Source organism: Notolepis coatsorum (genome assembly GCF_963971535.1).
Source record: "Notolepis coatsorum genome assembly, chromosome: 1".
NCBI classification, from domain to species: Eukaryota; Metazoa; Chordata; class Actinopteri; order Aulopiformes; family Paralepididae; genus Notolepis; species Notolepis coatsorum.
The window spans coordinates 219,945,094-219,971,718 of NC_140165.1; the positions used below are offsets into that span (position 1 = coordinate 219,945,094).

At 45.5% G+C, this 26,625-nt stretch overlaps 1 protein-coding gene across 1 annotated transcript; it reads left to right on the forward strand.

Annotated features, from left to right (window-relative positions):
- The first annotated feature begins 332 nt into the window (after positions 1 to 332).
- fzd9b (frizzled class receptor 9b) lies at positions 333 to 4,253 on the forward strand. The gene has a single exon (XM_084334324.1). It carries the CDS (start codon positions 801 to 803, stop codon positions 2,568 to 2,570), a length of 1,770 nt encoding a protein of 589 aa, XP_084190450.1. The 5' UTR covers positions 333 to 800; the 3' UTR covers positions 2,571 to 4,253.
- The last annotated feature ends 22,372 nt before the right edge of the window (positions 4,254 to 26,625 follow it).

The following is a 26,625-nucleotide window of genomic DNA, read 5'->3' on the forward strand; positions in this document are numbered from 1 at the left end:
ACATACATGACATACAGATAGACTGCTATAGTACTGAATGTAATGTGCATTTGGAAACGGAATTGCCTACAAGCCTTTTTGGTCAAAAATAAAAAAGAATAATCATTCACAGAGTAAATGTAAGTCCATACTTTGTATAGCCCTCCTAAAAGAGATATTTAAGATATTTGACCAGCATCCAAAATTTGGAGACAACTTGCGGGGGGGGGGGGGGGGGGGGGCATTTGTGACGCTCCACATTGTGTAGAGCGTCACTAATGCCCCCCCCCCCCCTCCGACTGAAGTCCCCGCAAGCTGCAGAGAAAGTTCAGTGTCGCGTTTGCAAGCTGTGGATGAAGACCCTCCGTTGTCAAGAGCTTAAAAGATTTGTATCGATCGACACAATAAACAGCGACTCAAATTCCGTTTTTTATTTGAAAGCAATCGTTTCAAGGACTCTACTTAGTTACCGCTTGAGGTAATCCGTGGTTTATTTCCATGCTCTTTTTCCTCTGTTGTGAATATCAGTCACTGAACGCAGCGCGTTCGAAGTTTCGGAGTTTCACCTATTAATGAAAGGCATTAATCGCCGTTTTAATGAAGTTAATTCGTTTTGAATAACCTATTCACGTCAGTGATATACCTCAACGAATTAATTTCACTGTCGCTTTTTCGGGGAAATGCTTTTGTAACGGATAACGCACATTTGGACCTGCCTTCGCTATGGGGAAATAGTGAGGACATACCTCACCCGTACCTTTTCAGCTTTTGTATGGACATTGCCTCACAAGAAACGTTCCATTTTTGACATATGACTGAAAATGAGCATGGATGGGTGCCCTTTGAAGATGGTGATTTTTCTGTGGTGTCTGCTAGTAATTTCTGCCTCCAGCTTTGAGATCGGATCCTACGACCTGGAGCGAGGCAGACCAGCCAAATGCGAACCCATCGTCATTCCCATGTGTCAGGGGATCGGCTACAACTTGACTAGGATGCCCAATTTTATGGACCATGACAACCAGAAGGAAGCTGCCATCAAGCTGAACGAGTTCGCCCCACTGGTGGAGTATGGCTGTGATGTGCACCTCCGTTTCTTCCTCTGCTCCCTCTATGCCCCTATGTGTACCGACAAAGTGTCCACCTCCATTCCAGCCTGTAGACCCATGTGCGAGCAGGCCAGGCAGAAGTGCTCCCCTATCATGGAGAAGTTCAACTACGCCTGGCCAGACTCGCTCGACTGTTCAAAGTTACCCACCAGGAACGACCCCAACGCTCTGTGCATGGAGGCCCCCGAGAACGACACCAAGATCGAAACCAAAAAGGGGGAGGGCATGCTCCCTGTCCCGCCTCGGCCCAGGCAGCCCGGTGGCGGCGGTGGTGGTGGCGTGCGCCCGCCGGGCGGCCTGGGGTCCTGCGAGAACCCGGAGAAGTTCCAGTACGTGGAGAAGAGCCAGTCGTGTGCCCCGCGCTGCTCCTCCGCCGTCGACGTGTTCTGGTCCAGGCGAGACAAGGACTTCGCCTTCATCTGGATGACAGTCTGGTCCACGCTGTGTTTCGTCTCCACCGCCTTCACCGTGCTTACCTTCCTCCTGGACCCCCACCGCTTCCAGTACCCCGAGCGACCCATCATCTTCCTCTCCATGTGCTACAACGTCTACTCCGTGGCCTTCATCATCCGCTCGGTGGCCGGGGCGGAGAACATCGCCTGCGACCGGGAAAACGGCGAGCTGTACATCATCCAGGAGGGGCTGGAGTCGACGGGCTGCACCATCGTCTTCCTCATCCTGTACTACTTCGGCATGGCCTCCTCCATCTGGTGGGTCATCCTGACGCTCACCTGGTTCCTGGCCGCGGGGAAGAAGTGGGGCCACGAGGCCATCGAAGCCCACAGCAACTACTTCCACATGGCCGCCTGGGGCATTCCCGCGCTGAAGACCATAGTCATCCTCACCATGCGGAAGGTGGCGGGGGACGAGCTGACGGGCCTGTGCTACGTGGGCAGCATGGACGCCGGCGCCCTCACGGGCTTCGTCCTCATCCCCCTCTCCTGCTACCTCGTCATCGGCACCTCCTTCATCCTCACGGGCTTCGTGGCGCTCTTCCACATCCGCAAGGTGATGAAGACAGAGGGCACCAACACGGAGAAGCTGGAGAAGCTCATGGTGAAGATCGGCATCTACTCCATCCTCTACACGGTGCCCGCCACCTGCGTCATCATCTGCTACTTCTATGAGAGGCTCAACATGGACTACTGGAAGTTTCGGGGCCTGGAGGGGAAGTGCGTGTCGTTCCCCGGGCGCAGGAACGAGGACTGCTCACTGGGCTCATCGGTGCCCACCGTGGCGGTGTTCATGCTGAAGATCTTCATGTCGCTGGTGGTGGGCATCACCAGCGGGGTGTGGGTGTGGAGCTCCAAGACGCTGCAGACCTGGCAAGGCCTGTGCAGCAGGAAGCTGGCGGACAGGACTAGTAGCAGGAAGGCCTGCGGCGGCGTGAGCTGTGGCAGCACACACTGTCACTACAAGTCACCCGCCGTGGTACTCCACATGGCCAAGACGGACCCCTACTCGGACAGCCCCACGCACGTCTGAGGGAGAGGGAGAGCACACGTACATGCACACTCAGGCATGTGCACAGACATTCGCGCGGGAGAGCGCACAGGCACGTACATGCACATACAGGCGTGTGTAAAAACATGCACGCACGTTCACGCGCTCTCTCACACGCACGCACACACTTCTATGCCCTGTGTAAAGAGCTGCTAAAAAAAATACTTTGTCATATTGAGATGAGTGGTTGAACTGAACTGTCGCGCACTACTCTGCTGTGCCACGGGACAGAAGCACCGGTGTCAGTATCTCAGTGGAGAAACTATCCACAAACAGTATTCAATGCATAAAGGGAAATGTTTTTATTGTTTTCCATAGTTTTCTGTTACACATGTTTTGTGCAGTAGTCATGCCCAGTATTGCAAAAGGAAAAAATGGACTTGCATGGACGTGAGATCATATTCTCCTCCTGAATGTGGCATGAATATAATTATAAATATGTATAAATGTTTTATTTATTGTATATATATGTATATATATATATTTAATTTAAGTTTACTTTGGCTCTTACCAGATTGATTGGATAGATTGATGTATCTGCAAAAAAAAGCTAAATGATCAAGGGAAATTCAAGTGCCTCGTATCAAAGCTCTGGTTCTGGACATGTGGAGTAATAAAGTGTGGAATACATTCTCATAACTTTCATAAACGTCTGGTGGTCTTGTTGTCTGTTTGGTAGCCCCCCCCCTTATTTTAACAGTCTAAAGATTACTGTTCATTCCAAATGCATGTTTACTAATGTGCTAATTTTCCCTGCCGTCTTCCTAATGGGATTTTGCACACTTTCACTGTGAGGCTCCCACGCCACGTGTGCAAGTTCCAAGTGCACGCCATGTCCCGCAGGCGTCCCCAGTAATAATCCTCAAAGAGAATAACTGATGAATCCAGTGACAAACCGTGGCAAAGTATTAATGTTCACATCATCATCTATTAAAATGTGGGGAGCGCTTTGTGTAAGAATATATTTAATTAATGGCTGTTTTAATCCTTCCCCCGAATCACTATTGTGCCCTCTTCACTTTCCATGCTGCGTTTGATCCCCATGCAAATACTGAGCACTTTGATCTGAGAGGACGAATTTGAAGTGGATTTCAGCCCTATTGCGTGGATCCGCTGGCAGCTTTTAAGTTTGTCAGTAGCATGTAACACTTGTCCTTGTTGATGCTTTATTAACTGTTTATATTCAAGGTTATTTTGCTCATTGCTATCTGCTCAGAGTGGATGCACAATGTTTTTTTCTATCCCAATCTTACCTCTTACGTTTTAAGATTGTATAAACATTGAATAACTCGCAGATAGACCCGACTTTGAATCAACGAGTAATCCAGAAATGAAGTAGGTGTAACATTCCTTTCATCTGAGACGCCAACGTTGAAAGTTTGATGTTTATGAGGGGTGACCTTGCTTGTACTAAAGCCTTTTCTCTTTAGTATGCAGCCCGCTATGTAACACCATATTCCCAATATGACAGTGACACCATATTCCCCCCCACGTGGACCATAAAAAATAAACACATGCTTCATTATTAGGGCTGTAGATTGTCCTTCTAACAATTTGGGTGTCAGTGTCACTTGCGAGCACACGCAGCATGTCGGTTAATGGCACGCGTGCTGGAAATTATAGTGTTTGACAGTGAATGTGATTGTTTATGTCTCTCTTGTGTTCTGTGTGTCACCGGCAGCAGCATATGGCAATGATCCTATGGAAAAAAGATGTGTGGAGGAGCTTGTTTTCATATGGAATGTCATTACATCACTGGAATCCCGCTCAAAAATAAATTCTTTCAGTTTTACCAGGCCCAACTGCCCGCCCCCCCCCCCCCCCCCCCCAAAAAAGTTTCACATTTTTGGCTGTTTTCTTTGAAATGTAGTTGATATTTTTCAAGCCCCTTTTTCCACAGTTCAAATAGAGTTACACGAGTGTCGTGTATAAGGGTGTTTAGACTTGTATAAAAGCGTGTTCCGTGTCCTTCTCAGCAGTCATTTTTACTCTTTCACACAACGGGGTGACATGAAGCTGTATAATGGCTGTAGTAAATTAACCACATTTCCTTTTAGTAGCGTGTCGTGGGTGTGCCCTGCGTAACGCATGGGTAACCTTCAATCACCGGTCCTTATTTACCTATACAAAAGCAAGGTGTGGGTTAAGAACCAGCGTCTCTCCCCCCCCCTGCTCGTTTCCTATTCGTAGCCATTGTGGACATTGTCCGTTGCTCGGCAGGCCAGACAAGGTTCTGGGCTCTGACAGAGTGTGTGTACCGCATTTAACTATTAGAGAAAAGAAAAAGAAAAGAGGCTGTGTTTTCCTTGGAGCACGTTAGCAGCCAGGGACTCAGTTGGTGGTGTTTCAGAGCCACATGTTCCAGTTCATATGCGCCTGAACGGGGGCGCGTGCTTCCTCTTCGGTTTACACTCCACTGACATGACCCAGGGTCCAGCGAGGCTGAACACTTGCTCTGTGAGACACAGACCAGCCTGTCCCACCTGCACTTGGCTGCCCGCTGATTAGATAGGAAGAGACAACAGAGGGGTTAAGGACGCGGGGGAATGGACAGAAAGGGAGAGGCGGGTCTTTCTTTCTGTCTTTTTTTTTATTCTGTTGTTTTTTTGCACACTACATATTTTCATCTTTACTTCCTAGTATGGGAGTATGTATATACTTGATTTATCGCTGTTGTCAAATGTTTACAGGACAGATTCCCCAAATCCTCAGAGCCAACGGAAGCAGTTGGTTGTAGCAGTGGCGACAGGATGTTGCCATAAAACATTTTTAAATCTTTAGCCTTCTTGTTCTTCCTCTTCGGTTTGAATTCTATCATTACACTTTCAGGTCACAGGTTGTTATTTTTAGCTCTGTGTTTTGTCTTGAGGAAGGGGGGGAAAGCCACACAATATGCTTTAGATGCGAGCGAGAGGAGGCTCGTTCCGTAAGCGGAGTTTGTTTGAGCTGTGGTTCCTCGGGCGCCAGACTTGCGGCTGCCAGCGCTGGACCGAGACACCACTTGGGAACACCTTCCATGCAAACACACCTGAGGTCTCTACTGCTGGGCCCGGGCCAGCCAATCAGGACAGGGGTCCTTCTATTACTCCCCACCCCTTTTCCAGTAATGCCCAATTTCAGGAGTGAGTAAGCCTGGCCTCGCACTAAAGATTTAGCTTGGCTAGGTCTCCTCCTGTGTGTTTTTTTCCCATTGGCTCAGGAGGTTAAATAGTGTCAGAGTCAGTCGTCCTGTGCAGCTAGTTATTCTGTCTGGGCCAGGACTGGGAGTCTGCTCACTGGGAGTTTTTTTTTCTCTCTCTGTCTCTCAGCTCTTCTCGGTCTGGAGAACAACAACAACAATGTGTTTATTGACACTTTTTAGTGTCAGAGACAGGGGCCGGGGGTTGTTTGGTCAGGATCTGTGTGATTAGTTGTGTAAGGTGTGCATGTTAGAAGCTCAGGGGTTGTGCTAACTGTGCACTGCTAGTGCTGACACCGTGGCTTCTTAGGAGTCTGCGCGAGTAGAAACCCCTCCATCTGATTAAAGGCGATCGTTACGACCCCTCCTCTCCGGACCTAACCCAGCCCACCCCTGAGGGGGAAACAGAGAGAAAAGAAAGCATCCTTCATTACCCTACCTCCACCCCCACCCCGCATACTCCCTCTGCTGCACCCCCCTCCAGCACTATCCCTTTCCTGGGCTGTTTTGATGTGTAAATGAGCACATTGAAAACCGGCAGGCCCCCAAAGAGATGCTTTCCATGAAAATACAGCAGCAGAGTTCACACACAGAGTTCACACACAGCTCACCACAAAAGCACTACTGCAGTACTGCTGGCCTCACACACCGGACCTGGGGTGAAGACACACACACACACCTTTCTATGCCTTGTGGGGACATTCCCTAACCCGACCCGTAATGCTGGCCTTAAAGGTCCCCTCCACTCAAAATCGTGTCGTTTTTTCTCCAGTTAACTCCTCTTGGAGTGTTGTCTGTGCAGAACCAGAGCACCCTTTTTACATGCTTCCACTGGATATGGGGGGGGGGGGGTCTATGTGAAACAACTCTTTGTTTCATTGAACCTCTTAGTTATATCAAGGTTGTGTAAGTGTTGTGATTGGCTGAAATTACTTTTTGGCAAAGAGTTTAGGTGGAAAGAGATAAAGTTAACCGGCTTGGGGGAAGAAGGGGGGGGGGGACGTTAATTTATCCTTGCATTCTCAATGAGGGCAAAGGTGTATGGATGCTGCTAAGTGATTTTCACTAGTTTATTGAACATTGAAAAACCATAGCAAGCTAATTGTTATTCAATATAGCAAATTTTTTAAGTGTTAAAAACACTTGTGGCAGGGATCTTTAACCTAACCCTTGAATAGACCCTTGTCCTTGTGGGGTCTAACCATCCCCTCAAGGACAGACCATTTAATCCCCCCTCCCCCCTTCCTTGTGGGGTCATTTGATCCCCACAGGGATAGGAAAACAAGGGCATACTGTATTATTCACACACACGCATGCACTTGCAGACAGACCTTTAGTGACTCATATCCACAAGTAACATAAACATTCAAATGTTGACCATACAAGCTCAGCTAAGCTCCAAACGAAACGCCAGATAATGAGGCTAGTGTGCTGAGAGGAGAGCCCGGTCTGACCGAATCCCATCCTTGAAAATGGAGGGAAAAAGAAGAAGAAAATTATTTGGCAGAGGCAATTCGACAGCTGAAATTGTACAGCAATGTTTATGAAATAAATTAAATAAAATCCCAAACATTTATAGAATGTATTTTCTTTTTTATATTACAGAGGTTTGACAGTGTATTTTTAGTGCCTTGAAATTTCAGATCCATTTCAGAAGGCTTACAATTAGCAGGGATGGTATTGAGATGCTAATTGCAGTGGCTCATTTATGCTATGCACAAAAATGTCTTTAAATTAAGACTGTTCCAAATGAGATAGATAGATAGATAGATAGATAGATAGATAGATAGATAGATAGATAGATAGATAGATAGATAGATAGATAGATAGATAGATAGATAGATAGATAGATAGATAGATAGATAGATAGATAGATAGATAGATAGATAGATAGATAGATAGATAGATAGATAGATGGATGGATAGATAGATAGATAGATAGATGGATGGATGGATGGATGGATGGATGGATGGATGGATGGATGGATGGGTAGGTAGGTAGGTAGTTGTAAGCTCTTTTCAGCGGTGCTCCAGGGTGTAAATCTTCACTCTCAATCAACATCCCTAATCCTCTTCCTTTCATCTCAATTCAAGAAAGAAGGGGCTGAGACATGAATACAAATGTCCGGAATTTAAATTTGACGTATCTCTTTGAAATTGACAGGATCTTTAGTCGTAAACACTCAGTAAAACAAATACAAAGGGATTGTCATTCATACATGAATGGCATTGATTCCAAATTGCTAAATTCGGAATGGCTTTGTTACAAAGTCTTTACAAATTGCAAACGGTTGAGCCATATGTTAGAGAGCATGATTGGAAGTTTGAAGTATCTAAATGCCAATTATCCATTTGTAATTTGTCCATTTAATTTATGCTCATTTAATTATGCAGAACTGCTTAAAATAAGCCAACAAGTCAACATTGATATGTATAACCATCATCGTAAATAACCTATAGATTACCTTTCCTTCATAGTTTTCAATAAAATACAAACAAGGTATCTCTAATACAACATAAGACACACCAAACCACACAATTAATCTCACAGCTATCATGTCAGGATAGCCAGCGACAGGACTGGATAAATAAAAACAAAAAGCTGAGATCGCCTTCTATTCCAGGCCTTAGAAATAAACTTGGCCGTCTTAAATACTTCAAACTTAAATAACCACTCCAACTTCTGCCCGTCATTTACCCAGATTAGCTCAGGTTTTTGCTTTTGCATTTCATAACAAGTAAATCGTCATATAATGTACAATATAACATGAAATTAAATACATTTTCGACACACAAACATTACATATCCTATTCTCTTCCGGCATAACTGTGAACCGACCTACTTCAATAGCAAGGGGCAGGATACCAGTTCTCAACTGAGCTCACAATGACCTCTGGCTTGTTGTTAGAAAACATAGGACTCAGGACCAGAACATTGCTTCATCTGAACTACAGGGCCTTACAAATCAATTTGATTTGATTTGAATTGAGGGATAACTTTTGTTTCAACATATTACACAGCAAACATTATGAAAGATATGCCCCAAGTCTGCCTCTCTAAGAATCGAAAACATTTCCTTTGTCCAGGGGTGACTGTGTGTTTTATTAAAAACATTTCTGTCATCCTATACTCTCACATTAATGAGACGTTTCCACAGCTGTATCATCTCCCTATAGTTTGATTCCCATTGGTTCACAACTCATATATCCTCATTTCGCAAAGGTTAGGGGCAAAATGTATGTACCCCAAGGAAACATCTTTCTATCCTTGGATACAATTTTCTTTTTTGGCATTCTTGTAACCCCAGACTCCAGCTGTATAACTAAGAATTGGACACACGCATGATTCATAGAGCTGTGAGTATGTGGAATAGCCTTATGTATTTGCAAAATAAAAAAATTCTGATTATTGACCCTATAGCTCTCCACCAGTATTCCAATCCCCACTTCACAGGACATTAATTAATATTAATCCAAAGTAAAGCCTGAGTATTTATAGGAATCAATGTAATCCAGAGGCCAGGCTGAATCAGTGTAATCCAGAGGCATGGTTGAATCAGTGTAATCCAGAGGCCAGTCTGAATCAGTGTAATCCAGAGGCCAGGCTGAATCAGTGTAATCCAGAGGGGCCTGGCTGAATCCGTGTAATCCAGAGGCATGGCTGAATGAATCAGTGTAATCCAGAGGCCAGGCTGAATCCGTGTAATCCAGAGGCATGGTTGAATCAGTGTAATCCAGAGGCCTGGCTGAATCCGTGTAATCCAGAGGCAGGGCTGAATCAGTGTAATCCAGAGGCAGGGCTGAATCAGTGTAATCCAGAGGCCAGGCTGAATCAGTATAATCCAGAGGCAGGGCTGAATCAGTGTAATCCAGAGGCAAGGCTGAATCAGTGTAATCCAGAGGCAGGGCTGAATCAGTGTAATCCAGAGGCCAGGCTGAATCAGTGTAATCCAGAGGCAGGGCTGAATCAGTATAATCCAAAAGCAGGGCTGAATCAGTGTAATCCAGAGGCCAGGCTGAATCAGTGTAATCCAGAGGCAGGGCTGAATCAGTATAATCCAGAGGCCTGGCTGAATCAGTATAATCCAGAGGCCTGGCTGAATCAGTGTAATCCAGAGGGAAAAGGCTGAATCAGTGTAATCCAGAGGAAAGGCTGAATCAGTGTAATCCAGAGGAAAGGCTGAATCAGTGTAATCCAGAGGCCTGGCTGAATCAGTGTACACGACAGACACAGACATTAAAGGGAAATGGGAAATGCCACCCATTTTAATAATTCTCCGTGTTTTTCCTGTGACCCAGGACAGTTCACTCAGCATTTGTGAACACGCACCGCTCTCTCCTAAAGCTAGAAATCAAAGAGAGAGAGAGAGAACCCGCCAATTGGTGATGTTACTGGGATGTATGATTTGGACAATGAACAATGAATAGACATTGGGGCTCTGACTTTATGAGGCCATAAAATGTTTGTGTGAGCTCTTACACCCAAATTAGGTTTATATTTGCTAGATGGTCTGAACCAGAATTAAGACCTCATTGGGAGAAATGGGTGGCGTTCCCCTTTAAAGCGGTGTTATCAAAGATGTTCTGTTACATTCCACCCGGTCCTGCCCTCGTCCCCCCTCGCATTCCTGGACTTATCCCTGCACCTCACCCCCCCCTCTCCTTCTCTTGGACAGTTCCCCTCACATCCTCCACTCGTTCATGGTCCTCTTCCCCCACCAGCTGGACAAATACCCTCACTACCTCTGGGATTCCTCATTCACTGTTGTCTGGTTAAATTAGCCATGTTCCTCTGTGTTCTCCCCATCTTGTTGTCTCTCCCAGTGTGCCTGTTACCCTTTGTGTTCCCTTGTCTGGTTTAGGTTGTATTCTTGTCTTTAGTATTTTGTCCCCAGTGTGTCTAGTCTTGTCTTGTGTTGTTATTTAGTCTTGTACTCTAGTCTTGTCGTTCTGTTCCCATCCCAGATGTGTCTCGTTTCTAATCAACCCTCATGTGTCAATTAGTCTGTGTATATATGTCTTGTCTGCCCTGCCTTCCTTGTCGGTTCATTATCCTGTTTACTCTGTTTATTCTGTTTCCTGTCGTATTCATGTGAGTGTTGTTCCTGTGCATTTAGCTGTTGTTTCATAGTAGTACTTAGTGTTTCCCATGTTAGCTTTTGTGCCTTTACGTTTTCTCCAGCATTGCTGAGGTTTTTGTTTCGTTTTTTTTTTTATTCGTTTTGTTTGTTGCATTTAGTTTAGTTTCTAAGTAAAGCTCTCTTCTTTGAATTACACCCCGCCATGTCCTGCCTGCTTCCTCCTCGTTCTGTCTGTTATTGGGTCCTCCACAACAACAATCCCTAACAGAATGAACCGACCGGAACTGGACCCAGCGAACAGGACGAGGAAGGCCTTTGACAGCCTAGAGGCCCTGACCAAGGGCGATGTTCCGTCCTTCTCCTTGGAGGAGAGGAGGGCCGCCCTTGCGTCTGGTTTACGCCGTAAAGGAGTGGAGCCCTGAGCTGACCCCACAGCTGGACGATTACCTGGGATCCTGGATAAGAACTCTCTTCCAGTCTCCAGTATCCAGGCAAGCCTCTACTGGTAGCGTAGCTCCTGCAGCTAGCCAGGCCTCTACAGCTAGCACAACCCAGTCAGCTAGCATAGCCTCATTCCCTGGAGCTGCTCCGTCGGGTAGTAGTACGTTTCCCACAGCTAGGACTGCCCCTTCAGCTACCTCATTTCCCACAGCTAGGACTGCCTCTTCAGCTACCTCGTTTCCCACAGCTAAGACTGCCTCTTCAGCTAGCTCGTTTCCCACAGATAGGACTGCCCCTTCAGCTAGCTCGTTTTCCACAGCTAGGACTGCCCCTTCAGCTAGCTCGTTTCCCACAGCTAGGACTGCCCCTTGAGCTAGCTCAATCCCAGTGGCTAGGAGAGCTCTCTGTGTGGGCTCCTTGGCCCCAACTGCTAGCATAGCCCCTACAGCTAGCTCAGCCTCTCCAGCTAGTATAGCCCCCACTGCTACGACTGCCCCTTCAGCTAGGAGAGTCTATACTACTAGAGTCGCTCCTTCGGCTAGCAGGGCCCCAACTGCTAGCACGGCCATGGGTGCCAACCCAGCTACAACATGTGATATTATGTTGAGTACAACTATAATCTACTTAACCATGAGGTTAATGTGACTTTTAAAGATGTTTAAAATTAATCATGATCTCTGCTAAAAGACAGTGAGTGGTTGCCATGGTAACCAATGACTATGTGGCCAGTGGTACACTAGAAGCTGGTCTAGTTCCAAGTTCAGCTCCAACTCCATAGTGGAGTTTGCGGACGACACAGTGGTGGTGGGACTGATCTCGGACAACGACGAGAAGGCCTACCGGGAGGAGGTTGAGGTACTGGAACGCTGGTGCCAGGACAACAGCCTGCTCCTGAACATTGGTAAAACCAAGGAGCTGATCGTGGATTATAGGAGAGGACAGCAGGAGACACACACACCACTGAGGATAAACGGGGCCACCGTGGACAGGGTGAGCAGCTTCAAGTACCTGGGGGTCCACATCTCAGAGGATCTGACATGGACAACACACATAGACTCAGTCGTAAAAAAGGCGAAGCAGCGCCTCTACCACCTGAGACAGTTAAGGAAGTTCAGAGTATCTGGGAAGATACTCCAGTCCTTCTACTCCGGAGCTGTAGAGAGCATCTTGACTGGAAACATCACTGCCTGGTATGGAAACAGCACGGCACAGGACAAGAAGGCCCTACAGATAGTGGTGTGCTCAGCCGAGCCTACCACGGGTATTGCACTACCACCCCTGCAGGTTCTATACAACAAGAGGTGCAAATCCAGAGCCTGCAGAATAATGAAAGACCCTCACCACCCCAACAACAGCCTGTTCATGCTGCTGAGGTCAGGCAGACGCCTGCGAACACCAGCTACTAGGACAGAGAGACTTCGGCTCAGCTTCTTCCCCCAGGCCATCAGAGCCTTGAACACTGAACTCTCCACACACAAGCACACATGAGCACACACACGACACACGCTGTACACGCTCACACACTAGCAGCCACTTTAACATGAGCAAGCACACACTCATGCTGCACACGCCCACACTTATGGCAACTAAGGAAAGGTCACTTTAAGAATAGTATAGTATAACATGAGATTGTATAATATAGCATGTACATAAAGACCCAGTGCCTCATCCGTAGCTAACAGTGTATTGCACTACCACAAGACCTAGCATGTCCTACCATGCTCTGTAAATAACTTATGTACATATACCGATATGCCCTACTCTGTTTACTTGTTTTATTGCACAATGTCGTTCTATTGGATTCTATTATATGTTATTACTATTGTATTATGCACATCGTTGCGGACAAGACCACCCGGATTTCATTGTATACTCGTATGCCGTGACAAATAAAACTCTTGACTTGACTTGACTTGAAGTAGGGAGGGAGCATTTTGTCACAAAATTGTCATTTTTTACCAAATTTACTTTTCTGTGTTGATAGCAGTTTACCAGTGACTTCAAATATGAAATGTACGACAGATTCTTAGATACAGATGACTCCCCATTAAAAGTGATAGGGGTCTGGTCTTGTTAGTCTCGTTAGTCCCCATTATCAAGATGGCGACAGAGTGAACCGACTTCTCTTTAGACAGACTTTGGAATAAGTACATAATTTAGTGATTGAGTCTAAATTCTTACTGAGGGCATCTCTAAAGGGGAACTACGTCCATTTTGAGAATTCAAACATGTTATTCCTGAGACAGTCCAGAAAACTCTCTCCCAAAATCCAAACGCTATGCTACAACTCAAATTTGTGATGACATCAAGTGAAGTCTGAAGCTGCTCCATAAAGCGTTTGGAACAGATGGTAAAGATGACATTTAGAGCTCCCAGAGGAATGGTAAATGGGTACTGTTGCAGAACTAAGAGCTATTAAAGAATACAGTTAATTTGGGTATATGTATAAAGAATAAGGGGAAAAAATTAAAGGAAAGAAATTATACAATTTGTGGGTCCACAAAACCAGTCCAGACTATATACCTGATGACATCACAAGTTTGAGTCTTACTTCTCTGGTGTCAGGCTTTGCAAATATTGACTGAACTTGTGGAAATAAAATAATGGAATTTTTAAATTGGTGCCGTGTTCCCCTTTAACCGAATAAATAAGTGCACAGGGGGCCATGACAACAAGGGGACTGAGCTAAGAACACAGTTCAGCCGGTGGAGGTTTCTAGAAGACGTTTTACGGCCCTCTCACTGTATCCGTTTCGGTGTGCGCTCAGCCCCCCCCCCCCCCCCCATCTCCTTTGATCAACAAGCAGGAGACAGAGAAGTGAAGCCATCTCATCCCTCTGTAGTCATGCCTGTGCGCCGCCTGCCCGCACGGCGGAGGGAGAGAGAGAGAGAGAGAGAGAGAGAGAGGGAGATGAATCGGGGGAACAAAGGGAGGTTCCTCTCCCTCGCTCTCTGAAGCCAACAGCGCCGCTCTGATCACCGCTAATCGCCTTTGCCACTCTGCTACCATCTCCTCAGATACATTCATCTCATTCTCCACCGCTGCCTCCTCTTCCTCCCCCATTAGACGCCGTCCAGATTTCAAAAAGTCACCCTTTGGTGTGTTTTCCTTGAAAGATGGGCCTTTGAGTCGGGGGTCAGTGGTGGCAAAGTATTCGTTTGAGGGTTAAACCGTGCTGGGGTCTTTCATCGTGTTGTTGTGTTCCGCGCGATCAGAGGCTTCGGGATTATGTAGGTCAGACGCTGGAGCGAGAGAGTGCCCCTTTTTTGTAGCTGCCATTTTTATTCAGTTGCTAGGCAGCGCAGCGCTCTAATCTCTTGTACCTAGTGATGGGTCGGTCATGAGCGACTCGTTCATAAGAGCCGATTCATTGCCGTGAGCGTGAGTCGAATCGCTCACGTCTGGCAATGAGTCGGTTCACGCCCCCCCCCCCCCCCCCGGCATGCACAACAGACACACACAATGAACTCAACGGATATCGTCGATCGGGGGCTCAACTAGAGTCTGACACGTTTCTATGATAAACTGAATGAATAGACAGACATTGACACAGACAACTGAATGAATAGCATACTACTTATTTGGTTGTATAGGAGTCGAGTGGCGCTAATGAGTGTCTTTTGTCAAACAACAGTAGTCTATGAATAGGCTATGCTAACGTAACGTGATGCAAATATGCAATTGATCACTTGGCATGCTAACTGGGAGCATCACCTTTGTAAGTTGACTGGTTTGCACACCAATAATACAGTGCAATAATAGAATAGTAGAATAGATAGTAAAATTATGCAATAGAATGGCCAGAGTAAAATAGTGCTACAGTACAATCAACAGTCAGCGGGGTGTATTAGAAGGCTATGGTGAAGAGGTACGTTTTTAGCTTATTTCTGAAAATATTAAGATATCTAGCTTCCCTAATGTCCATAGGTAGTGTGTTCCATAACTTTGGTGCATAGTTAGCAAAGGCTGCATCCCTGATTTTCATCTAACATTGTAGATGATCGCAATGTTTATCCTTTGTATATAAGGAGGAGGACCTTGAAATCAATTCTAAATGTTACCGATGATTACTGATGTAAACAGGGGGATCCTGATGTAAACAAGACGAAAGTCTTTCTCTGGTCTGCATCCCCTTAACAATTGTATGTATAATTGTATGTAATTGTATAACATCGGCCAATTTTTTTTCATATTTTGGCTTACTCAACTTCCTCCGGAAGTGTCAATGATCCGTGAGCCGTGAGTCGCTTCCGTGAATCGGTTCTTTGCGGTGAGCGTGTATCGAATCGCTCACTCACTGAAATGATCCGTTTGGCACATCACTACTTGTACCCGAAAGAGTCTCTCCCCAGAGAAAGAGAGAGAGGGAGCAGGAGCTACAAAGGACCGGGGGAGGGTGGAGGGGGGAGGGGAGAGGGGGGGAATCAGAAAACAACATCAACAAAGAACACAAAACTGTGCGTGGCCTGCTTTTAGAAAGAGAGTGATAAAAGGACTAAGCTTGGCCCGGTCCCCCTTTACGAGGCCTGTGTCTCCAAGGCTGAGCTCCTTTATGCTCCTCTGTGTTTGTTCCTGCTGCCACTAACTTACTAGAGGAGGGCTGCCGGATCACAGGACTCCCACCTCTCCAACCCGGGCGGAGGAAGCGGCTTGTCAGATCAACATGTCTGAGGCTATGTTTGCTCCCATCTCAACTGTCGTGAGACTAATTTTAGGGTCGGGCTTTTAGCCGCCACGAGTAATGAGCGGAGTCCCCGCGCGATGTCTTTCGCGATCAGCTTTGTTAGGTATTACGTTTCAGCCGTTTGACCGCCACTGATAAGATGGAATGGTTGTAATTTAGTGTCTACTAGAGGTGGTATTGAGTGAAGACAGGGGGACTCTGCTCTCTCGTTGTGACACCTATTCCCCTCTTATGTGCCCCTGTTTAAAACACAGACGTGTAAAGAGTACAGGATACGTTTAGGGAAATCTTGATTCTATAATGAAATAAATATTGCAGCATATTGTAGTTACATTTGTTTTAACCAGACTTATGCAGAAGAATCAGATGCAACAGGAAAGTGAGAACGGAGCCACATTGTGCTTCCCCGCTAGGTGATGTCAACAGGTACTGGGGGGATCACAATTGCTCAAATCCAGGCCTCGTCGTCTGGCACTGTCACGCTGCAGTTCCCCAATCCTAAAATGTGCTCATGTCACGCTCTGCCATCAAAGGCTCGCCCCACGGGCCTGTGTTCGGAGAGAGCAGGCACACGTACACACACACACACATACACACACACACACACACACACACAAACACACACACACATATTATACACACTTACTGTATATACACACACATACACACACACACACATATATACACACACAGACACACATATTATACACACACACACATAAATACACACACATACATACATACACACACATGCACGCGCACACATACACACACACACACACATATACACACACATATACATACATACATACACATGCACGCATGCACACACACCCCTCCCTTCACACGAAGCCCCCAGGGTCTGAGAGGATCTTCTCCCACCCTCGCAATTCACACTCTTTGATTTGGAGTTTCCAAGTATTTTTTTTTTCTCATCTATTTTTCCCTTTTTACTCAGCGTTGTTTGATATTGACTGACTTGGGCTGAGGAGGCTGAAGAGGCTTCCCGACACCGTGCACCGCGATACTGAGAGCCCACTGGTGTTATAATGATGATAAAAACACTGAGAGCCCACTGGTGTTATAATGATGATAAAAACACTGAGAGCCCACTGGTGTTATAATGATGATAGAAACACTGGTATTGCTTCAAGACAATGCATGTGTGTGTGTGTGTATCCTGGTGTGTGTGTGCCGCTCCAATTGCATGTCCAGTTCGTTGCATGCCGAATAAAGACCCCCTAAAGAGGTCCTGCATTAAAAAAAAAAAGAAGAAAAAAAAACAGCTTCCCGGGAATATAAATTGAATTGAAAACCTTTATTTATCCCCAAGGGGAGATTAAGATGTCCTTTACAGCATAAGCAGCGTAACAGCAATTTAAAAACAGCAATTAAAAAACTGTTTATACATAACATACATGTGTTAAAAACAAGATGGACAAGTACACAGGGATAAAAATAGCTAAAATAGGACTAAAAAGAGCTAAAAAAAAAAGTGGTGAAAAAGAAACAAGTCCAATCATGAATGTGTTGTTAAATAATTAAATTAATTTGTTACAGTCCACAACCCAGCTCCTCCAGTTCACAGCAGTTAGCCCGTCCTGGCCCTGCTTGGTTGTGGAGCCTGATTGCCACCGGCACAAAGGACTGCCCAAAGCACTTTGTGGTATGTCGGGGGGGGATGAGTCTGTGGCTAAACGTGGGCCGCATTGCGGTCAGCTCATCATAGAGGGGGTGGCAGGGGTTCTCAAGGATAGCATGCAGCTTCCTCCTCGTCCTCCCCTCTGCCACCACCTCCAGACTGTCCAGGTCCGCTCCCACCACAGAGCTTGCTTTGAAGCACTCGGGCAATTGTAGGAGATGAATGAAGTAGGCAGTGAGTGAGTGAGTCACTGAGTCAGTGGGGGAGGAAGGGGGGACTTACTTACACTCTAGAAAAGTTAACTTTTCTCATCTGGCTTTGAAGAATGCTATTGCCAGAGAGAGCACTTACTGTACAAATATCTGCAGTTAGAGCTCTCTCCATGTCTCTCCAATGTGTAACGTGGTTGATGCTCCATGATAGAGCCCATAATCCTTTAGGATTGTCCCCTCTTAGATGAATAGGTCAGTTTGGTCTTTGTTAGTTGATTAAAACCCTTTTATACCTACCACTGTATAAGTGCATGTGAAAATGTGTCGGTCCTGACACATTCGGTGTAAAATGGTTTATTAATAGTACAAATGTCTTACCTTATTGTTTCGTTTTGTTTTGTTTTTTTCATGCTGAAAAGAAAATGAGAAGTACACATGTTAAGTGCAACATTTAAAGAGGTTCTCTGCACGATTGCATGATGAAGTTGATTAAGTAAGGGGGGGGGGCACAGGGGTATTTTCAAATGATAAACCAAACGTATAGGCACTGTCTATACACTCTATAATCATATAGTCAAATCAAATCAAATGTATTTGTATAGCCCCGAAATCACAACGAATTGCCCCCATGGGCTTCACAGATCAAGAAGAAATATCACAATAGATCTAGAACAAAAAAACACCATAAAATCCACATTTGCAACACCCCCAGACTTTCCCCAATGAAGATACTGTAAGGACCGCCTCCCTAAAGCCTAGCAACAGGGGGGAGACACCACCGGCACCGTGAAGGGGAGACACCTCAGATGAGCAACTCGAAGGGGATCCCCCAGCAGGATGTCTGTGATATTATAGTGTTGCTACTAGATGATAGATGGATGAAGAATAGAACAAGCGGATCATTGGTATGTGTATGTATATATACAATAAAACACATATACATAGTAGCAATAGTATCTAAAGTATATAAGAACATTTTAAAATTGTAATAATAATAGAGCTAAAGACAAAAAAAAGCATAGGAATACATGCGCTGGTATGAAAATAAGACGAAGGCTCAGACAGTAGGTGCACTTCCCCCCACTTCCAGGAGACACACCATCTCTTCAGTGTTGCGGACAGCCCTGCTCCTAACTTGAAATCCCCCCGCTTCGCCGCTTACATTGGATCCTTTTCAGGTGGTGGATCTGATAAGACGGGGGTGTATTCAGCCTCCGCGGTCATGTGGTGCCGGTGGCAGGCCGGGCCGAGGGACAGGTGCTGATTCACTGGATATGGGAATTCCCTTTTTTTTTGTTTTGTTTTCAGGACCCTCGTGAGCCTCGGGACATGTGAGACACAGTCTACTCTCACGGGTTAAGGGGGTCCAGTTTAACGGTCCAGCAGGGTCCAGGATCCGTGGGCAGAAATAGGCCTCATCCTATGTTTCAGAAATGGTGACAACATTTTATTTTGAAATGACACAAGATAAGATGTTCCTTTATTGATCCCCTTGAGGCAGTGGTCCCCAAACTACGGCCCTCCACATTTGGCCCGGGCCCCCTAGAGCCCCGGAGCTTTAAAACAAATTTAAATAAAAAATAAAAAAAATATTTTTTTTCTTATTTTTTTTTAAGATGGCAGCATCCCCATTGTCTGTACTGAATGTTTGATATTTTTTGTTGGTTTTTAGTACGTAAACATTCATTTTTAGTAAGTAGTTGTTTTCATTTGATCCTATAATCTTTTCATTCACCGATTTGTGGACTTTCTTTTTTAGTGTCCTGAAAGGCACCTTATAAATAAAATGCATTCCACTGAGAGAAACTGGTCTGAGGCTGGATAACATGCCTGTATGCCTCTCATAAGTTGTTCTCCAACTCATGAGAACCTGCTCTCAAGCTCTTGCAGCATTCTGTCGAGGACTGGAGAACAGTCTCTGTCTCAGCTGATCTCCTGAGCTGAGGTCTGAGCTTGTGCCACAAGATGACTCAACTACATACTCGTCCATCCTTTTCTGCTTCCTCCTTTGGCTGGTAGTATAGAATAGAATAGAAATACTTTTATTATCCCGTGGGAAATTTGACACTGCAAATCGCTCGACATTTAAACATTTAGATAGAACAGGCCACGAATTAGAATAATAAAACAAATCAAATCAAGTTGCCTAGGATAAGAGTAGAGTAAAATAGAATAAAAATGGAATAAAATATACAGTAAATAAATACAGTAAAATATACTGAGGTCTACAGTAGGTGTAGTATTGCACAGTGCTGTTTCGAACTAAGTCCAGGAAGATGGTAACTGCCACTCTGTGCTCAGTGATGCAGTGAGGCACAGTGATGCATTGTATAGTCTGATGGCTGTTGGAATTTACATTTACATTTACATTTAGTCATTTAGCTGACGCTTTTATCCAAAGCGACTTACAAGTTCTGTGCGACAAGACAGCAAGAAGGGTATAACTCTATCAGCTGAGTAACAATGTTCATCAAAGTGTTGCGTGTTACAGTGTAGGTTAGTTTATTAGGACAAGTGCATGACATTAAGGTTAGTCGGGGTTAGATTTTTTTTTTTTTTTTTTTTTAATCATTTCAGATAATGGTTGAAGAAGTGAGTCTTTAGTCGACGGCGAAAGATTGGACGGGATTCGGCTGTCCTAACTGGGATGGGTAGTTCATTCCACCATTGTGGGGCAAGGAATGAAGGACTTCCTGTGCCGTTCGGTGCTGCATTTGGGTAGTGTGAGCCTAGCACTGAACATGTTCCTCCTGTCAGCCAAGTCTGTGTATAGTGGGTGGGAGGGGTTTTCCCTGATGGCCTGGAGCTTAGCAAGGCTCCTCCTCTCTGCCACCCTCGCTAGGGAGTCCAGCTCCACCCCAACCACGCTGCTGGCCTTCCTGACCAGCTTATCCAGCCTGGTTGTGTCCCCTGCTCTCAGTCCGCTGCCCCAGCAGGTCACAGCGTACAAGAAGGCGCCCGCCACCACCGCTTCATAGAACATCCTCAACATCCTTGTACAGACATTGAAGGATCTCAGCCTTCTGAGGAAGTAGAGTCGGCTCTGGCCCTTCTTGTACAGTGCCTCTGCGTGTTTTGACCCGTTTAGTTTGTTGTCGATGTGCACACCGAGATATTTGTACACCTCAACCATGTCCACATCAACTCCCCTGATGGAAACGGGGGTCACAGGTGCACTCCTCCTCCTCCCCAGCTCCACAACCATTTCCTTGGTCTTCGCCACATTTAGCTGCAGGTGGTTTTTATCGCACCATGTGACGAAGTCCACTACCAGTTCCCGGTATTCCCTCTCGTCACCGTCCTTTATACATCCCACTATCGCAGAGTCATCAGAAAACTTCGGAAGGTGGCAGGACTCTGACCGATAGTGGAAGTCGTTGGTGTAGACAGTGAAGAGGAAGGGAGAGAGGACTGTCCCCTGCGGGGCCCCGGTGTTGCTGACCAGTCTGTCTGACACACAGCTCCGTAGGCGCACGTACTGTGGTCTGCCCGTCAGATAGTCCACAACCCAGGACACCAGGGGGGCCTCTACCTGCATCGCCTCCAACTTCTCACCCAGCAACCCAGGCCTTATGGTATCAAAAGCACTGGAGAAGTCAAAGAACATGACTCTCACAGTTATCCCCGGCTTGTCTAGGTGAGTGTAGGCTCGGTTCAGCAGGTAGATGACAGCATCCTCTACCCCCAGTCGGGGCTGGTAGGCGAACTGGAGTGGGTCTAGGTGGGGTTTGGTCACCGGGCGGAGTTACTCCAGGACTAACCTCTCCATGGTCTTCATTATGTGAGAGGTTAGAGCCACCGGCCTGTAGTCCTTGGACGTGCTGGGACGCGGGCACTTAGGGACAGGGACCACACAGGAGGTTTTCCACAGTGTCGGGACTCTCTGCAGCCTCAGGCTCATATTGAATATGAACTGGAGCACATCACACAGCTGAGAGGCACAGGTTTTGAGTACCTTTGGGCTCACCCCATCAGGACCCGCAGCCTTGCCTGCGTGTAACTTGCTCAGCTGTGTAGTGTGTACTCACCTTGTCTGCAGAGAGCCACACTGTGGGGGTCTCAGGTGTTGGGGGGAGGAGCGGGTCTTCAAGCCGCGGGGGGCAGACAGGCTGCACCAGAGATGAGGGGGCGTGGGCAGTTGGGGGGAGGGAGGGGGTTGCTCGAGTTGAAGGGCTGAGAGGTGTGGGGGTGGGCAACTGGAGTAGTGTCGGGGGGGGGGGGGGGGGGGGGGGGCAGACTGGCTGGGGCCGCTGTATCAAACCTATTGTAAAACAGGTTTAGCTCATTTAGTATGTTCCTCAATCCCAAGGCCATTACATATGGCCTTTGTCCTGTCATACATGTCCACTGCCATCTCTGAGGTGCGATAACCTTTGAGTGTGTCCTGCACTGTGCTTTTAAATAGTACAGAGCTAGAGCTAGGTGGTCTGTAGGTACTGTATATTTATTTCATAAATAGTGTTATTTATTTCATTAATAGTGTTATTATTTATTTCCTGACTTTTTTTTTCTGTGAAGATCCCGGAAAGGGTTATTAATATTTGGTTATGTGTGGCTTTCTGGAAAACAATAAATGTTTACGTTTAGGCACCCCTGCGATCGTCACACTTTTTCTGTTACAAACTGACCCTGGCCCCCACCAGAGAAGGGAAAAGTTATGTGGCCCTCACAGGAAAAAGTTTTGGGACCCCTTGAGGGGAAATTCGGGCGTTATAGCAGCATGGGGGAGGGGGGAGGGGAGGTACAGGTATGGGCAGGGTAATAGTAGAAAGACATAAATGTACACTGTAAAAAATAAATGTTATCAGAACTTTTGTTTCTGACCATACCTGTACTGCCTTTGGTATTGTTGCTGAATGATGTCTCTCAGTTATCACACTCAGTACATGTTAAGAGGCTAATCTTGTCCGGTCTTACGGCTGCCAAAAAGTTAATAGCATCACGCTGGATTCAACCGGATAAAATGTGCCTGAAGGTATGGATTCTTACCTATCTAGATGTGATTTATTTAGAGATATCTACCGCACGAATTCTAGGTGTCAATGAAGCCAACATAGCAATTTGGTCAGATATGGTGGAGAAGATAAAGCACAGCATTTGAATTTGTAATCCTTGGTGTTAAACGAAATGGTGGTTTACTGTCCAAGGGGGGTCCTGGGGGGGGGGGGGGGGGGGTTGAAGGAGAAAGGAAGGGTGCAGAAGAGCTAGCAAGAGCATTTGTATGTATTGTAGTGTATCGTAATTATTATGTATATGTATATCCTTTAATCTACAATTATTTTGATTTAAATACTGGACTATCATAGTCCTATGATTTATTGTAGATTTTTACTTTTAATGTTTGTGTGTCTAGTTTTATGTCATGTCAAAAAATTTAAAATAAATAATAAAAAAAATTGTTAAAAATAAAATAAAAATGTTTTTTCACAGGAAATTCACTGTATTGTTTTACAGATTACTTTTGTTTTTCTACTTTATGTGTAAATGCCATAAAAAATACAGTAAATTACCTTTTATCAAATATTAACCATTAAATAAAGGTGGTAATCTGTAAATGTATTTGATTTTACTGTAATTTGACAGTAAGTATTTGGAAACCATTGATGCCAGACAGTTACCGTTTTCTTGCAGCTTTTTTTCTTACAGTGTAGGCAATACAATTGTATCTGAATATGAAAGAAATATGAGAAAACATAAACAGTGCAAACTATGTAATTAACTCTGAATATAAAAATATGAGGAAAAATAAACAGTGTAAACAATATAATTAACTCTGAATATAAGAATGTGTGTGTGTGTGTGTGTGTGTGTGTGTGTGTGTGTGTGTGTGTGTGTGTGTGTGTGTGTGTGTGTGTGTGTGTGTGTGTGTGTGTGTGTGTGTGTGTGTGTGTGTGTGTGTTATCTGGAATGTCACCCCTGTTTCAGCAGCGGGAACTCTATTCTATAGACCTAGGGCCCTTTCTCACTCACTCATTCTGTCCGTACCGCCCTCATTCCGGGTCAGAGTGCGAACCCCCCCCCTCACCCCCCTCTAGTTTGTGTACACACTGCAGTCTTGGTTCGCTTCGGGTTCTGTTTACGGTTTGCCTTTTGAGCGTTTACGCTTGCCGTAGGCGATGATGTCACGTTCCAAAACGTAAACAGGAATGTCTTAACAGACTGCGGACTCTGGATGTTGATATAAAATGAACAAATTGCCAATAAATATGAAGTTATATTTGAACCTCTGTTGTCAATATAACCCACCCCATTTTATCACGAATGGATGGTGTTGTAGAGTCCGCGTTTGAGCGTTTTAACGATAGCGCTAAGCTAACGGCTAAACGCTAGTTAGCTTAGCCTTTACTAGTAACATTGCTGCATCGATTATATGCATTATATTGAATGTCATTGATCTACTGGTCGACCACGGCCGACTGGTTGGGCACCACTGGTCTAATAGAAATAAATGCATTCGAACAAGAAAGTATAGTATACAGCAATGGCTAACGCTAGTTAGCTAGCCTGTTCAGAAGCTAACATTGTCCCATCGCTTGTGGCAATTATATTGCATGTCATTGATCTACTGGTCGACCACGGCCGACTGGTTGGGCACCACTGGTCTAATAGAAATAAATGCATTCGAACAATGTATAGACATAGCAATGGCAAACAAAATTGCCAGGCCTAACCGCCCCCACTAGTGCGCACCTGAGACCACCTATTTCAGCGGTCCAGGTTCAGCGCCCCCGGGGACGAATCAGCGGGGGGCGGGGACGGGGGACAGCGTTCTCACTCAGACAGACACACCCTTTTCTGATGCGAGCCGGGTCTGATTCGACACAGAGCAGTGAGTGAGAAAGGGCCCCTAGTTTGCATGTTTACCAGTTGGTCTTTCTAAAGGAGAGCAGGCAGCACCCTGTTATGTTTTCATTGAGTCAGGGAAGGTTCAGAGGGAGACGACCACCAAGGAGTCGGCTCCTTGACCCCTACAACCTTGAAGGGGCATTTAGCTGATCTTTGATCTCAATCCTATTGCTCTGTTGTGAGGAGGTCACAACTCTTAACCTCAAAAACCTGCATGGACTACAACATAATGACGTATATCATGCCAGTTAGTTAGGACACCTTGTGTATACTGCACCTTGTGTATACTGCACCTTGTGTGTATACGGCACCTTGTGTATACTGCACCTTGTGTATACTGTTTACAGTTTACATTTACTCTTACTCATAGTATACATTCAGATTCAAATTCTTTATTGCCTATATTTATTAGAACATATAATATAATCGATAGGGCATACAGACCCTCATCAACACCTTTGTTTACGCTGTTTAACTTTCTCATATATTCAAAGTTAATTACATTGTTTGCACTGTTTATTTTCGCTCATATTTTTATATTCAGATACAAAACTTTTTTTTTAAATTATTTTATACATAAAACAAGGCAACACAATACAGTAATGATAATAATAACAAGACCACACAGTACCACAACAATAATAATAATAACAATAACGACATTAGCAATAATATAAATTATAAATACAGAACTAAAATTCGACCGGCAGGTAAATGCCGTAGTCAAGTCATGCTTCTTCCAACTCCGCAACATCACCAAAATAAAAACAATCCTTTCACCCGTCGACCTGGAAACAGTAGTCAATGCATTCATCACTTCATGCCTTGACTACTGCAATGCCCTCTACACCGGCATCAGTCAGGCAGCCATGTCCCGCCTCCAAATGGTACAACACTCGGCAGCTAGGTTCCTCACCGGCACTAAAAAAAGAGAACACATCACACCAGTCCTAGCCTCCCTACACTGGCTCCCAGTCCCATTTAGAATAGACTTCAAAATCCTCCTCCTCACCTTTAAGGCACTATCGGCTGCAGCACCCCTATACATCACCGAGCTCATCACCCCCTACGCAGCACCCAGGTCACTAAGATCCTCCAACCAGGCTCAGCTGCCCCCCCCCCCCCCCCCCCCCGCACCAGACTCAAAAAGAGAGGCGATCGCTCCTTCAAGGCCGTGGCCCCAAACTATGGAACCAGCTTGCCCCCTCGCTGGAGACATTTAAGGCCCGTCTAAAAACCCACTTCTATTCCCTAGCCTTCAATAAACCCTGATTCTCCCACACCCTAACTCACACACTCCCATGCAATTTTATTCTGCCCCCTCCCTCTTGTATCTCTTCTTATGCTCCTCTGTCCCCTGTGTGCTACTGTACTTTGTGTTCCCCTATCCGTGTGTTGTCCTACTGTCCTATTCTCGGAATGTACTGTCTTGTCCTGCTGTGCCTTTTTGTATTTTTGTATTTGTGTATTTTATATTAGGACATTGATTTTAAGCTTTGATTGTACAGCACTTTGGTTGGCTCTTGAGCTTTTAAACGTGCTATATAAATAAATTATTAAACTACTTGACTTGACTAGAACATAAAAACCAACTTATACTATTCCAGACACCACAAAAGTCACCACAAAAGACATCACAAAAGACATTTACACCCCCACAACTTATATTTTGTTGTATGGATGCTGGTAGTAATGATATATCGTTTAAAAGTAGTGTTGCTGCCGTAAGTGGGATTGTTAGGTTACATATGTTTGAAAGTTTAGTCGTTATGGATTTCCAAAAACTAGCTACTGGTGGGCAATCCCAAAACATGTGCATATAAGTGCCAGTGGCCCTCAGAGAGCACAAAGTGCACAGAGAGTCGGTCACCAGTCCCATAGCAAACAGCTTCCTAGGTGTGAGATACGTCTTATGGAGGATGTAGGACAGGAGGCTCTAAAAGAAGTCTGCGA